General features: G+C 40.7%; 1 protein-coding gene across 9 annotated transcripts in view; it reads right to left on the reverse strand.

Annotated features, from left to right (window-relative positions):
• Positions 1 to 16,260, reverse strand: part of ST3GAL3 (ST3 beta-galactoside alpha-2,3-sialyltransferase 3) — a 196,250-nt gene that overhangs the window by 69,011 nt on the left and 110,979 nt on the right. For 5 of the 9 annotated variants that reach the window (XM_081307245.1, XM_081307244.1, XM_081307250.1 and 2 more), the window contains one exon: positions 1,807 to 1,899. The exons of the other annotated variants lie outside the window; for them this stretch is intronic. In XM_081307245.1, the coding sequence (XP_081163371.1) occupies positions 1,807 to 1,899 (93 nt within the window). The remainder of the gene's footprint in view (positions 1 to 1,806; positions 1,900 to 16,260) is intronic. 9 annotated transcript variants of the gene reach the window in all.

Genomic DNA, 16,260 nt, shown 5'->3' on the forward strand with positions numbered 1-16,260 from the left:
ATACTACTCAGCCATAAAAGAGAACAAACAAGGAACACACAGCACATGTTTGAATTAGCAATGCATTATACTAAAAGAAAGAAGCTAACTCAAAATGTTACATACTATATGAACACTACAGGGACAGGAAATAGATCAGTGGTTGCCAGGGACTGGAGGCAGGGGAGGGATAAACCACAAAGGGGCCTGGAGAACTTAACTGTTGTGGCAATTATATAAAGTATGCATTTATCAATGGAACTAGTTATGGAACTACACTAAAGGGTGAATTTTACTGTATATAAATTAAAATTCAGTAAACCTTACTTTTAATAAAATTGCTACATCCATGAAATTGTAGATTATATAATCATTTAAAAAATGGTATGAAGGGGGCAGGAGTGTAGCTCAGTGGTAGAGCATGTGCTTTGCATGTGCAAGGCCCTGGGTTCGATTCCTAGCACCAAAAATAAAAAAAGAAAAATAAAGAAAGAGAGATGGAGCCACACATGCTCTCTGGAGCATGTATGGCTAATTATCCATTAGCCATACGATAATCTCTATCATATTTTTAGCAGTAAAAATCAAGGTACAGAAAAATAAATCCAGTATGTTCCCAGTTATGTTAATACTGGCTGTCTCTGGGGAAGGGGTCTGGAGGGACAGTATAGATCCTTTGGTATTATTTGAGTTTTCTTCCCACATGCTTATATTACTTTCAATTAGGAAAAATAGAAGAAATCTATTTACAGGTTAAGGAAAACTCACAGGTATCTGGGCCAGGGGACACAGTTATGAAAGCTTCCAAAAGTACAGAATATAGAACACAATGTCAGACACTTCAGAGGTGCTCAATAAATAGCTGGAGAAAACAGAGTATTTGGAGTCAATTCAGAAGTACTCAGCAGTACAGCCTCTGCTTTATACCAGGAGCTAAGCTGGAATTGCTCAAACTGGACAAGAGAGGGAGCTTACAAGAGAAGGTATACTGGACTTACTTTGGGGCAGCACTTGCTCAGCATTCCCTTGCAAGCACACTGTGTGCGCTAACCCCACCCTTCAAAGGATGGGAGGCAAGGTAGTACCTCCTCCAGTGAGCAGAGTCAATCCCAGGATTCCTCTGGTGGTCCAAATGCTACATCTCAATGCCTGGAGGGTCCTGAGGAGCCCCCCCCCCCCACGAGTCAGAGCTCCCACCACTTTCTGAAGGAACTAAATGACCGTGACAGTCTCAAGGCACTCTGGACAAGACAAGACAATCCTAGCTTTTACAGTCCCCTTTCCATGCCAAGGCCTTCAGGAAAGAAAGAAGGTTGGAATGTAAGCAAGGGCCGATAGTGGCATTTGGTACAAGAAACTCCCTGGATGAGGCACAGATTCCTTCAGGAAGCCCAATACCAAGGAAATCAGAAGCTCCAGAATGCAAATGGACCAAGAGGGAAGGTGTCCAAAACTTGGACATTCTCAGAAATTAACTTTGTTCCCTGCTTTATTTGGCCAGCTAGTGGGTCCCAGCTTTGGCCACTGATACTAAGAGTAAGGGTGTGTCTTCATTCGGCAGCACTGCCTAGCTGCTCGGGATGCCTGGCTTCTGTGGGTGACCATGTAGGTTCCGTCCCTTCCCTCCTCTCCCTGAAACAAGCTGCACTGCTGAGTGCAGGGTGGGGTGAGGCACAGCAAGGCACAGAGCGGGGTTCAGTCCTTTCCAGACACTGGAGACTACTGGACACGTGAGAGAAGTGAGAGCAGAATCTTGTTTCCTTTGGAGAACATGAGCTACTGTGTGGGGACAGGCTATCTAGGCAGCAGAAGAAAGAGAGCACTTACCGGGGGAAGATGGCGGTCATCAGGGCTGAAGCATAGCCCGGTTTGCAGGCTCCCTCTGAAAAGTTGGCGTACTTGGTGGCTAACTCAGCAGGCCTGTAGGGAGAGGAGGAAAGTCACTGCCTGCCAGGCACTGAAGAGTCACTGGGTTATTAACTCATGAAGAGCTGCAGGGGCTAAACCTTGAATAAAGCTTTCTTCCCTACAATTTCAGGCCCTTTTCCACCCTAAGGCTTCAGTGGTGGAAAAACCCCAAATCCCTAAGGGAAGAGATGGATCAATAACCAAGGTCTCTTGATGGAATCTGTAGAAGGAACATACTTGGTTCCACACAGATTCTTTGTAATAAGCCTGATACCAAGGAAATGAGAACCTTCTCCAGGCTCTAAGATTGGGGGTGAAGGGCTGCTCAGACTTCCACAGCCAGAGACGCTGCCCTTCTCACCTTCCTGATATGTCCCCACATGTCCAGCTTCCTCTGCTTTTACCCTGTGCACCACACTACGATACCCCCAGTGGTATCAGTGGTTACCCACAGTAGCCTGGATATAGACACAATAAATGTGTGTTATTGGGCTACTGATCTAACCCCTGACCAACTTCTAGTAATGGATGGTCTTCTGTTCTCTGCCTGTAATTATTCCTTGTCCTTTTCCTCCTGGTGTGTTCTAGCCGTACTCAGGTATTCCCTGACCCGCTGAGTGGGCCAAGCGCTTCTCCACATCACACACTCACCTCCACCTACACGGCCACAGGGAGGGCACCCCTCCCTCACCATACTGTAAATTCCTGGGACCAGAGTCTGACTTAACATCCCTCTCCCCAGCACCGTGCATAGAGACATACAGAAGATTCCCGTAACTATCTGAGGAACTGTCTGAGGAAGTGTCTGAGGAAATGGCCCTGACAGACCCTGCACTCCAAACTGCAGGCCAAGTCATCTCAGGAAGCCATAAGCTACAGACAGTGGAATACTTTTCAGAAGACTGTGTTCCAGCCTGGCCTTGCTGCTACGTGACTACAGCCGTGCCACCCAACACCACTGGATTTCAATGTCCTCATGTGTTCAATGGGGCTTTAGTCTAGCCTTATTGGCTAGAGTCACCACTCTCCACCAAGGCTTGGCCCTACAGTCTAGAGACCACCAGGACATCTTCAGTGAAAGGGCTCAGTGACTGCTAGGGTTAGAGGTCCTTTCTGCTGGGGCACCTGAGTGAGCCTGGCTGGCTGCCAGTTTTGAGTCCTACTCCCATCCGCCCCCACCCTTGGGCCCCCTGCCAACTCTCTGGTGCCCAGCTACTCTGTTTGGCTGGACTTGATGGCAAGTTGACCTTCAGCACTGCACCCTGCAGGGATTTAAGGGTGGGTGTCAGGGGTGGTACTTGTCTTGGACAGCCAGAAATTTGATGCTACTGCCTGTGGAGTGTCACATCTGATTCACTCCTGGGGGGCTAGTCCAGGGCCCTACATAAGCAATTGCTCATTGAATAGAGACAAACTCATCTGCATCCATGTCATTTTTTTTTAGAAATCTACTTTTTAAAATTTATTTTTAGTTGTAGAACAAATATCTTTATTTTATTTATTTATTTTTATGTGGTGCTAAGGATCAAACCTAATGCTTCAAAGTGCTAAGCAACCGCTCTACCACTGAGCTACAACTCCAACCCCTAGAAATCTACTTTTTTAAGCCTTCACTAACATTCAAAGCCTGAAATGCAAATGCAAATGTTGAGTGACAACCTGGGACTTTATTTGATAGGCAAAAGAAAAAGAAAGTCAAAAGTTTTAACAGGAGAGAAACAGTATTTTCTTATGTAAACAACTGTGCTTTGGAAATGAAATATAACCTCAGTGCAATTACTGAATTTACTGGAAGCTTCTGCGACCAGGCAGTGACTATAACATTCTAGCTTGCTTAAGCGGATGCTATGCATTATTAATTTACATGAGTTTCAGAAAGACAAAGGACCTTACCAAGATCATGCCCCTTCATGGGAGGGGAAAGTTGCATGTGCACCAGCTCCTCTTTAGCACCAGTGCAGAAGCTACTCACATGACATTACCAGCAGTGTGATCACAGGGGATGGAACAGTGCCAAGTGCTAGCACAGGAGCAGTTGGCATGGCCAGAGATGAGTAGAGAAGAGGGTCAAGAAAGCCTCACCCTGCTCTTTGGAAGTATGTACATAAGGGTGTGTCACTTTGAATCTCTTTATGCCCGTCTCCTCACCCACCACTGTTTACTTGTTCACCTTTGTACTATAAGTTCCTGTGGTCTTTCTGAATTCCAGAAAGTTTCACAAAGAAGTTGGAAGATGGATGGCAGCTGCCCTTCCTAACAGTAGAACTACATGCACAACATAAAAACCTTTGGCTATAACTTCCTTTTTCTGTAGTGTGCACCTCAGCTCTTGCAAGATGCTTGAAGAAGGGCTGTAGGACAGCTCAAGGCTTCTAGGATCAGGTTACCCAAGATGGAGAGGAGAGAATGCTGGCCAGCTGGGGTGTGGGAAGCCTGAACCCAGCAGGGCAAGCGGCGGCGTATTACTCTTCCCATGGCAGTGCAAGGCCATGGAACAGGGATGGTAAGTGCTAATCAACCCCTCCTCCTTTAAAAAGCATCTCTGGGCACACTGGGCCATGTCAATTATTACCAAATTAAAATGCCTCAGAAATGGCCTCCTGACTGTCCCAGTGAGAGAAGAATAGGGGGAGTGTTGGGGATTCTGAGTCATACAGCAGTCTGGGACCTCTGGGGCAGTCAGCGGTCAAAACCACCAAGATTAATGGTCGCCAACTCCCTCAGGCCAGAATAGTTAAGTTTCTCTAAGGCACTCACACTCCAAATGCCAGGAGGCCCCACAGATGTCTGATCAGATCATTCGGCCCCTGTTCTTCTCCTACTCTGCAGCTGGCCTTTCATTTTGGGACTTAGCATTTCAACCAGTAAGAGCGCCCATTGTGTTGCCAACGTGACTACCAAGCCCTGGGGGTGAAGAGTGTAAACCACACACTCTCAAGAGGAAATCCAGATGGTAAGACTGGAACCCAACTTCCACTATCCCACCTCGCTCAGAAGGGCTGAATTTGAGGATTCAGGCCAAACAATGGGTTGTAAATGGAAAGAATGTCAGATCTGGAATCGGAATCTTTCACAGAGGACACTGACAACCTGTGACACCTTGGGCAAGCGATGGAAAATCTGATTCTCAACTTCCTCATGTGCAATGGGCACCACACACATGATTCCCAGGCTCTGGCGAGGATGAAGTGAGAAAGTAGGTTTGGAAGGCTAGCCATGCTCCAAAGCACCATGAGTGCTATGTCAAAGAGGAGGTAGCAGACACAGGTAGCCACAACAGGGAGGCTCTGAGCACTTCACATCTGGATTCAATCATAGGCGGCATGGGTGCCCTGACCAATATGCATCTGAAGGATCAACACTGGGGAAATGACAAGTACCGCTGCAGGAGGCAGAAGAAGCTGTTGATGGGAAGGAAGGAAATAACCAGGACAGAGTGTGATAAGCCATGGGATGGGTGTGTCTGGACAAAGACACAGGGTCCAATCCTGTCAAACATGGTGGCAGGCCTGGTAAGGTGTGGCTACATAGGGACTGCTGCTGACTTTGATGAGAGCGTATGGGAGTGAAACTCTGATTCTATTGGATTTAAGAGAAAACAGGACAGAAACTGGGAGTTATAAAATACAGATTATTTTTAGGAATTTTTCTATAAAGGGAAACAGAAAAATGTGGCAATAGCCAGAGGGGGCAGCAGGGCAAAGATAGGATTTTTTGAGGTTTTGAAATATTTTAGCATATTTATAAGCTACTTAGAATAAGAAAAACTCTGTGCAGTAGAGATGGGACAGTTGCAGAGGGAATGTCCTGGGGAAGGTGGGAAAGAGAAGGATCTAGCACAAAAGTTCAAGCACCATGTCCTTTAGGAACACTCCATGATGCTCCTCCCCCCAAATAGCACCAATCCACCCCACCTGTGGATCCCAATCGACCTAGCACAGACTTTCACCCCAGCTTGCTCGGGCGTTCTCTCCCACCTTCTTCCTTTCCTTCCTTGCATTCATTCATTTAACAAATATCCTTAGGCAATGAAGTCCCTGGGCTTGGATTTTTATCCTGGCTCTATAGCTGTGTGTCTTGGGACAGGCCATTGAACTGCTCTGAGCACTCATTTTCCACCTCTTTAAAACTGGGACTATGCTACTGCTTACTTCACAAAATTGTTGGGAAAATAATGTTGACCTTAAAGTGCTGACACCTAGTACAATGCTGGCATCTGGTCATCACTCAACACACGCTAACTGCAACAGTCCTGGGATGTGCCAGGCGTGGCCCTGGAGCTAGGGATACAACAGGGATCAGGATTTGGTTATGGCTGAGCACGCCACACACTGAAGAGTCACTGCTATTGTTTGGTGGTACCGGGGACTGAACCCAGAGTTGCTCTACCACCGAGCTATGTCCCTAGACCTTTTTTGTTTTTGTTTTTTGAGACAGGGTCTCACTAAGTTGCTGAGGCTGGCCTTGAAACTGAGATGCTCCTGCTGTAGTCTCCTAAGTTGCTGAGATTACAGGCATGTGCCACCATGCCAGGCAAATGGTGAGTGATGATCCATATCTTTTTGTTCTAGATTATATAGATTTAGTATAGCACGCATGGCACAGAGTATAGAAGTACCACACAGAATGTTGGTAAAACTCATTTGGTCACCTTGATTTGACAGGTTCATTAACTGGCTTTTCTCGCACTGTCATCCTCCATCCACAACTGGGGTGTGCCAATCCACTCTGACACCACTGGCCATTTGTTCTATGTGGCCTCCAGTGTAGACCTGGGTTTCTAAACAATTCTTACCCTACGCCCAGCCACCTGTGATACACTCTGAAGCACTGTCAAATATCTTCCTTACTATAAGAGAAGAGGAACACTTGCTTGGAACCATCTGGAATTTGTGGCATTTCTGAGTTTTGGAGGCCCTGCCCTCTGCATGGGCCACTGGGCACAACACACACGCTCCATCAAACCAGGCCACTTTCCTGTTTCATCAGTGATTCTGGGGCTGACATTACTATGGTTTATCCTTGTCTTTGGCCTTGTAATTTTCTTCATCGTGGCTGGGAAGATTCTCTCCATGAAGCTCTCCCAGTGCTTGGGCTTGTTCTGCATGGAGAATTCTCATAGGGACTCTCTATTGGGGGCCTGCTGTGACTATTCCAACTCAAAATTTTGTTTCTATGCTTCATTTCTTTAAAAATGAAAACATTCTCTTCCTGGGTGATAGTGAAAAGATCAGGGCAGTTGACATCTACTGAGCATAAGCTATGTGTCTGACAGTGGGTCTAATTATGTAATTTATCTTTATATAATCTTCTAAACCAGTGCTGGCCTTAGACCCAGGCATGTGGAGCTGAAAGAGCCCAAGAGAGCACATGGTTGGTGGATATGCTGCTCTGTATTCACACTATCTAAATTCCAATGACAAATTTAACACAACCAGAAAATGTAGCTCAACTCACATCTCCCCTTCAAGGTAACACTTGCATTTGTGGTCACCATCAACAAAGCAGTCACAACCTTTGACAGTCACTGGAAGCCAGTATTCCTAGGCATCAGAAGGATAATGCAGCTGGGCGCAGTGGCGCACACCTGTAAGTCCAGCCGCTTGGGAGGATTGTGAGTTCAAAGCCAGCCCCAGCAAAAGTGAGGCATTAAGCAGCTCAGTGAGACCCTGTCTCTAAATAAAATACAAAATAGGGCTGGGGATGTGGCTCAGTGGTCAAGTGCCCCTGAGTTTAATCCCTGGTGCCTAAAAAAAATTTTAAAAAGCTAGGTACTCAAAGTCACAGTATAAACACAGGATATCTTCCTGGAGCAATAAATGTACTTAAAAGAGATGAGAAAGACTGTATCAAAACAACACATGTTTATGGTATAGAATTCAAAACTTTAAAAATAAGAGGAGAGCTAGGCATGATGGTGCATGCCTGTAATTCCAGAAGCTCAGGAGACTGAGGCAGGAGGATTGAAAGTTTGAGCCAGCTTCAGCAACTTAGTGAGGCCTTAAGCAACTTAGTGAAACCCTGTCTCAAAATAAAATAAAAAGGGCTGGGGATGTGGCTCAGTGGTAAAGCATCCCTGGGTTAAATCCCTAGGGTGGGAAGGGGGGGAGAGGAAGAGGGAGGGAGAGAGAGAGAGAGAGAGAGAGACAGAGACTCGTGAGCTCGCACTATCTTAAAGAATATTCATGCTTGACAGAGCTGCTGGTGGGGCCTCACTTTCTCCTCCTACCCAGGATGCTCTGGAGGAACTATTTGAGAATCTCAGCACTCAGGGATCTGATGTCCCCACATGGATTCCTGCCCTCAAGATTGTAATCTAGGAAGCAAAAAGGCATATAAATAAAAGATACCTTCAAGGATGAACACAACAAGAACTATGCACAGGGGGTGGGGAGATGAGGTGATGGGCATGGCCTGGGAAATTATAGGGTGATGTCAAAAAAAGAGAGGGTAGAAGGGCATTCTCAACAGAGGGCACAGTATGTACAAAGGTCCAGAGGAGAAAGAAAGCCTGGCCCATGTGGGAACTGTCACTGTGAGACCAGATCAAGGTCTTGCTTCCAGGACAGGAACCTGAACTTCCAGTGGGGAACCACAGAAGGATTTGCATGCAGAGGAATGAATGCGCTCCAGTCTGAGAGAAAGGGGGAGGCCCAGATCAATGGTGATAGTGGACATGGAGAAGAAGCAAAGTTTCCCATCAGAGATGTTTTGGGAACAAAATAATAGAAAGTGAAGGAATGTAATCAATAATCTTGAGCAATACCAGGGGTTTTAGTTTTCATTTTTTTTACATTATTGCTAGTTCTCAAACAACTCTGTGATAGACCTTGTCATTCTAATTTTATAAACAAGAAAATACAGGAACTCAACTGGAAAGCAGCAGGAAGAAGATATGACCACAGTTCTTTTTGATTTCAAAGACTCTGGTTGTTGCTGATTTATTTTATTATTAATTTTGGTGCTGGGGATTCACAGAGGGCCTCACATATGCTAGGCATATTTGGTACCACTGATCTACACCCCCAGTCTTATTTTAAAAAATAAATACACTTTCTTTTTCTTTCTCTTTCTTTTTTAAATTTCAAAGCCCTTGGTTGTTAGGGGTGGTGGTTTTTTAATTTAATGCACTTTAGTTTTTGGAAGGGTTTTAGATTTTCAGAAAAGTTAAGTAGAGAATATGTAGCTCCTATATATCTCCTGCCCCGCTCCACATTTTCTCCTATTATTAACATTTTGCATTGGTGTGGCACATTTATTACAATTAATGAAACCTTACTGATACATTATTATAAACTAAAGTTCACAATTTACATTAGCATTGACTTTTTACATTATGATTCTGTAGATTTTGACAAATACATAATATACCTATCCATCTTTCTCCCCCTTCTCTCTTCCACCAATTCCATCCATTTATTGGCAAATGCCATAATTTCATTCTTCTTTATGACTGAATAACATTCCATTGTGTATATACACCACATTTGTTTTATCCATTCATCTGTTGAAGGACACCTAGGTTGGTTCCAGAGCTTAGCTATTGAATCACTGATCTTTTTAATCTCTATAGTTCTGCCTTTTCCAGAATGTCATATTGGAATCATATAGTATGTAGCCTCTGAGACTGGTTTCCTTCACTTAGCTCTTAGTATTTAGGGCTTCTCTATGTCACTGTGAGCCTTGGTGGCTCACTTCTTTTTAGTGCTGAATAATAATATTCCATTGTCTGGATGTACCACAATTTGTTTATCCAGTCTCCTATTAATAATGACTTGGTTGCTTCCAATTGTTGGCAACTATGAATAAAATTGATAAATATTCAAGTGCAGTTTCTGAACGGATCTGTTTTCAACTCAATTGGATAAATACCAGAATATCTCATCAAACCATGTTTAGCTTCAGAAGATGTGGATATGGTGCAAAGTAGCCAGAACATTCTGCATTCCCACTAGCAATAAATGAGAGTCCTATTGCTTCACTTTCTTGTCAGCACTTGAGATTGTTGGTTTTCTTTCTTTTGCCATTCTGATAGACGTGTGATAGACAGTATCTCACTGCTGTTTTAATTTGTACTTCCCTAATGACATATGATGTAAGCACCTTTTCATATGCTTATGTGCCATCTATATATGTTTTTGGGAAGGCATCTGTTCAGATCTTTTGCCCATTTTTAAAGTGGGTTAGTTTTTTTTCTTATTGTTGACTTTTAAGAGTTCTTAGTATGTTTTGGATACAAGTCCTTTACTGGGTGTTTTGAAAATGTGTTTCCCAAGTCTGTGGCTGGTTTTATTCACTATCTCTCATTCTGATTTTTTAAAAATTTCTTTTTAATTGTAGGTGGACACAATATCTTTGTTTTATTTATTTATTTTCTGTGGTACTGAGGATCGAACCCAGTGCTTCATACATACGAGGCAAGTGCTCAACCACTAAACTACAACCCCACCCATTTTTTTTCTTTTAATAAAATGAGTTTGTATGTATTGCTAATTTCAATTACAAGCTAAAACTCTAGCATAAGTACTCACATAAACAAATTTCAGTGAAAACACATTTGTATTGCTTATGTAGCTTGAACAGACTATCTAAATAACTAATGACTTGACTTTTTTTTTTAAATTTTAACTAAAATGTTTTATTACTCTTTAAAGTGTATTATTAGAATATAAATACAAAAGTGTTTGGTACCAATTATTATACATTTAAAAATGCATAATATTCTCTTCTTTTTTAATTTTTTTATTTGCTTTAATTAGTTACACATAATAGTACAATGATCTTGATATATCATACATTTGAATCAGATGGGACTGACATTTCTTTTCAATTAGGTCAATTAGAGTATCTCCATTCCAAAAACTTTTGTTAACTTCGAAATTTTCCTTTGAGGGATGGGAATGTGGCTCAAGTAATAGCACGCTCACCTGGTATGCGTGAGGCACTGGGTTCGATCCTCAGCACCACATAAAAATAAAATAAAGATATTGTGCCCACCTAAAGCTAAAAAATAAATAATAAAAAAAAAATTTTCATTTGACTTTATAAAATCACGTGAGAAAAATCAATAGAAACAAAGTCTATCTGAATATTAAATATTTTTCCTATTGTAATCTGCAGCTTTATCAAACATTTTAAATGATGATTTACAGAGTTAAGAATTTTTTAAAACACTTTTTGTTTTTTAATGACATACTTTTACTTAAGAGTGGTTTAGGTTCACAGATTTAGGGAAAGGTAAAGAGACTTCCTGCATATCCTCTGGCCCCAGCCTCTCCCATTATTAGTACCTCTCATCAGTATAGCACGTTTGTTACAATTAGTGAATCTCTATTGACATATCAAAATCACGCAAAGTACACAGTTTACATTAGGGTTTACTCTACCTGTTGTATATTCTAAGGCTTTGGACAAATGTAAAATGATATATATCCATTACAGTATCATACAGAGTATTTTTCTTTTTCTTTTCATTTTTATTAGTCTTTTTAGTTATACATGACAATAGATTCCATTTTGATATAATTATACAAGCATGGACTATATCTCATTCTAATTAGGACCCTATTCTTGTGGATGTCCATGATGGTGAGATTCATGGTGTACATTTATATGTGTACATAGGAAAATTATGTCAGTTTCATTACACCAACTTTCCTATTCCTATCCCTCTCCCTTCCCTTTATCTAATCTATTGAACTTCTATTCCCTACCCCATTGTGGGTCAGCTCACACATATCAGAGAAAACATTTCACTTCTGGTTTTCTGGGACTGGCTTATTTCAGTTAGCATGATATTCTCCGCATCCATCCATTTACTGGCAAATGTCATAAAGTCATTCTTTTAAAGGGCTGAGTAATACTCCTCTGTGTATATATACCACAATTTCTTTATCCATTCATCTGTTCAAGTGTGCCTAGGTTGGCTCCATTGCTTAGCTATTATGAATTGTGCTGCTATAAACATTGATGTGGCTGCATCACTATGCTGATTTTAAATCCTTTGGATATATATTGAGGAATGGGATAACTGAGTCTAATGGTGGTTCCATTCCAAGTTTTCTGAGGAATTTCTATACTGCTTTCCAGAGTGGTTGCACCAATTTGCAGTCCCACCATTAATGTAAGAGTGTACCGTTTCCCCCACATCCTCACCAACATTTACTTGTATTCTTGATAATTGCCATTCTGACTAGAGATGGAATCTCAGTGTAGTTTTAATTTGCATTTCTCTAATTGCTAGAGATGTTGAATATTTTTTCATATATTTGATGACCATTCATATTTCTTCTTTTGAGAAGTGTCTATTTAATTCCTTTGCCTGTTTTTTGATTGGGTTATTTATTGTTTGGAGTTAAGTTTTTTGAGTTCTTTATATATCCTGGAAATTAACACCCTCTCTGAAGTGCAGGTGGTAAAGATTTTCTCCCATTTTTTAGGCTCTCTCTTCACAGTCTTGATTGTTTCCTTTACTACGAGAAGTTTTTAGTTCGATGTTATCCCATATATTGATTTTTGATTTTGCTTTTTGCACTTTAGGAGTCTTGTTTAGGAAGTCACTTCCTAAGCTGACATATTGAAGTTTGGATTTACATTTTCTTTTAGTGGGTGCTGGGTTTCTGGTCTAATTCCTAGGTTTTTGATTTACTTTGAGTTGAGTTTTGTGCAGGGTGAGAGATAGGGGTTAGATTTCATTCGACTACATATGGATTTCTAGTTTACCCAGCACCATTTTCTCCAATGTATGTTCATGGCAACTTTGACTAGTATGAGATAACTGTATTTATGTGGGTTTGTCTCCATGTCTTCTGTTCTGTTTCATTGGTCTTTATGTCTGTTTTGGTCCCAATACTATGCTGTTTTTGTTACTATAGCTCTGTAGTATAATTTAAGGACTGGTATTGTGATGCCTCCTGCTTTTGCATTTCTTACTAAGGGATTGCTTTTGCTATTCTAGGCCTCTTATTTTTCCAAATGAAATTCATGACTGCTTTTTCTATTTCGATGAAGAATGTCATTGGAGTTTTGAAGGGAACTGCATTGAATCTGGATAGTGCATTTGCTAGTATGGCCATTTTTACAATATTAATTCTACCTGTTCAAGAACATGAGAAGTCTTCCTATCTTCTAAGATCTTCCTCAATTTCTTTCTTTGGTGTTTTGTAGTTTTCATTGTAGAGGCCCTTCACTTCTTTTGTTAGATTGATTTCCAAGTTTGTTGTTGTTGTTTTGAGGCTATTGCACCCTTCACAGAGAACAAGTTTTTAAAATTTTAATAAAACAATTTACCAATTTCTTTCTTGGATTATGTTTTTTGTTTTGTATCTAAAAATTTACACCAAATACAAGATCACCTGGATTTTTCTCCTATGTTATTTTCCTAAAGTTTAATAGTTTTTCTTTCCCTTTTCTTCTTTTTTTTTTCTTTTCTTTTTTGTGGTGCTGGGGATTGAACCCAGGCCCTCATTCACCCTACACAAGTACTGTACATTATTCAGCTATACCCCCAGTATCAGAAATTTTATAGTTTTGTGTTTCATAATTAGGTCTATTTAGGTTCCATTTTGAGTTTATTTTTGTGAATCATATAAGAGGAAAGATTAATTCGTGCATATGTGATGTCCAATTGTTCCAGCACCATTTGTTGAAAAAACTATTCTTTTCCCACTGAATTGCCTCTGTTCCTTTGTCAAAGATCAACAGACTCTATTTGTGTGGGTCTATTTCTGGGCTCTCTCTCCTGTTCCATTATCTATTTGTTCATTCCTCTGCCAATACCATGCTATCTTGATTATTGAAGCTTTATTTCAGGACTGAAGCCAGACAGTGTCAGTCTTGAAACTTTGTTTTTTATCAGTATTGTTGGCTATTCTGGGTCCTCTGCCTTTCCACAAGAACTTTAAAATGAATTTGTTGATATCCACAAAATAATTTGCTGGAATTTCACATTGAATCTATAGATAAAGAATGAGAATAATGAACATTTTAACAGTACTGAGTCTATCAGAACATGGTATATCTGGCTCCATTTATCTGGTTTCTTTCATTAGTTTTGAAGTTTGCTTCATTCTTATACATGTGTATACACACACGTATATCCATACATCTGTCTTCCTTTCCGCTTTCCCTTTCCCTCTCCTTCTTTCTTCCTTCCTTTTTTTTTTTTTTTTTTTTTTTTTTTTTTTGTGGTGATAGGGATTGAGCCTTGGCCTTCCTCATTCCCTTACTCCCTCTCTTCCTCCCTCCCCCCCTCCTGTGTTAATGTAAATGAAACCATGTTTTTAATTTTAAATTTTTTTAAAAAATTTTTTGAGAGAGAATTTTTTTTTTTTAAAGAGAGAGTGATAGAGGGAGAGAGAGACAGAGAGAATTTTTCAATATTTATTTTTTAGTTTTCGGCAGACACAACATCGTTGTTTGTATGTGGTGCTGAGGATCGAACCCAGGCCGCATGCATGCCAGGCAAGCGCGCTACCGCTTGAGCCACATCCCCAGCCCTTAAATTCCAATTATTCATTGCTGGTGTGTGTGTGTAAGAAATTGTCTTTTGTGTATTAGCCTTGTTTCCTGCAACCATGCTATAATCACTCATTAGTTCAGAGTTTTTTTGTTGTTGTTGTTGTTTTGTTTTGTTTTAACCAATCTTTGGGGTTTAGTATGTAGACAGTAATGTCATCTCTGAATAGAGACAGTTTTATTTCTTCTCAGTCTGTATGCCTTTTATTTGCTTTTCTTATCTTATTGGAACCGCTAGGACTTCCAATATGATGTTGAATAGGAATGGTGAAGGGTGACAGTTTTGTTTTTTCCCAATCTTAGGGGAAAAACTTCTAGTTTTTCTTCATTTAAGCACACATGTTAGTTGGAGGTATTTTATACATTTGTAAAACTGAAGGAAATTCCCCTCTAATTGTTTGCTGAGAGCTATTGAAGTCATAAATGGGTACTAGACTGTGACAAATGTTTATCTGCATCTACAGATATGATTGTATGATTTCTTTTTCCTTTAGTCTAGTATATTGGCTGATTTTCAAGTATTGAACTACTAGCTTTGCGTGCCTAGATTAAATCCCACTTTGGTTATAAATCTTTTTATACATTGTTGCAATCAATTTTCTATTTTTTTTTTTTTTTTGGAGGTTCCGGGGATTGAACCCAGATGTGCTTAACCACTGAGCCACACTCCAGCCCATTTTTAATATTTTATTTAGAGGCAGGGTCTCACTGCATTGCTTAGTGCCTTGCTAAATTGATGAGGCTGGCTTGGAACTCATGATTTTCTTGCCTCAGCCTCCCAGCTGCAGGGATTATGTGTGCACCACCATACCTGGCTTGTTGAGGATTTTTGCAATACGTTTGTGAGAGATACTGGTAGTAATTTTCCTTTCTCATATCTTATGTGGTTTTGATTTTGGGGGTAATGCCGGCCTCATAGAATGAATTAGGAAGTGCTCCTTCTATTTTCAGGAAGAGATGGTAGAAAACTGATAGTTTTTTCCTTTGATTTTAACAGACTCCACCAGTGAAACCATGTGGTTATTAATTATTGATTCAACTTCTCCAGTAGATATTGCCTTATTCAGATCATTTATTTCTCCTTGTGTGAGTTTTGGTAGTTTGTGTCTTTTAAGCAATTATCAAATTTGTGAACATAAAGTTGTTTCCAATACTCCTTAATTATACTTTTCTTATCCATGGATTAACAGTGATGAGCCCTCTTTCATTTCTCACATTAGTAATTTTTATCTTCTGTCTCTTTTTCATCCTGACTAGAGATTTATCAATTTTATTGATATTCTTTTTAGAGAACTGGCTTTTGGTTTTTCTGATTTTCTCTACTGATTTCTTCTCCATACTTCTATGAAGAACTAAGTACTCTTTCATTTTCCACTATTGCCCCTCTCCAATTCATCTGCCTTCCTGCAATCAACCTCATTTTCCTAAGGTTCAAAACTGATTATGTTATTTATCTGCTAAAATCCTTCAAGGTTACCTTATGCCTTCAAGATAAAGCCAAGTCTTTTTTATGTTATCTCCTCCTACCCTCTTTTCCTTTGGTATTGGGAATTGAACCCAGGGATGCTTTACCACCAAGCTACATACCCAGTCCTTTCTATATTTTGTGAGATGGGGTCTCACTAAGTTGCTGAGGCTAACTTATGATCCTCCTCCCTCGGTCTCTCAATGAGATCACAGGTGTGTGCCACAACATCCAAGCTTTATCTCTAAAGCCCCTCATGATTTGGTTTCTACCCATCACTCCAGACTTACCATATTCTACCCTCAGAACTGCTGGTGCTCTGAGAGGATAGAAAAGACAGATGATATGTCTTTACACAGCATTTATTTCAATTATAGATAGGAATATATAAA

Source organism: Spermophilus citellus (assembly GCF_964194105.1).
Source record: "Spermophilus citellus genome assembly, chromosome: 9".
Taxonomy (NCBI): domain Eukaryota; kingdom Metazoa; phylum Chordata; class Mammalia; order Rodentia; family Sciuridae; genus Spermophilus; species Spermophilus citellus.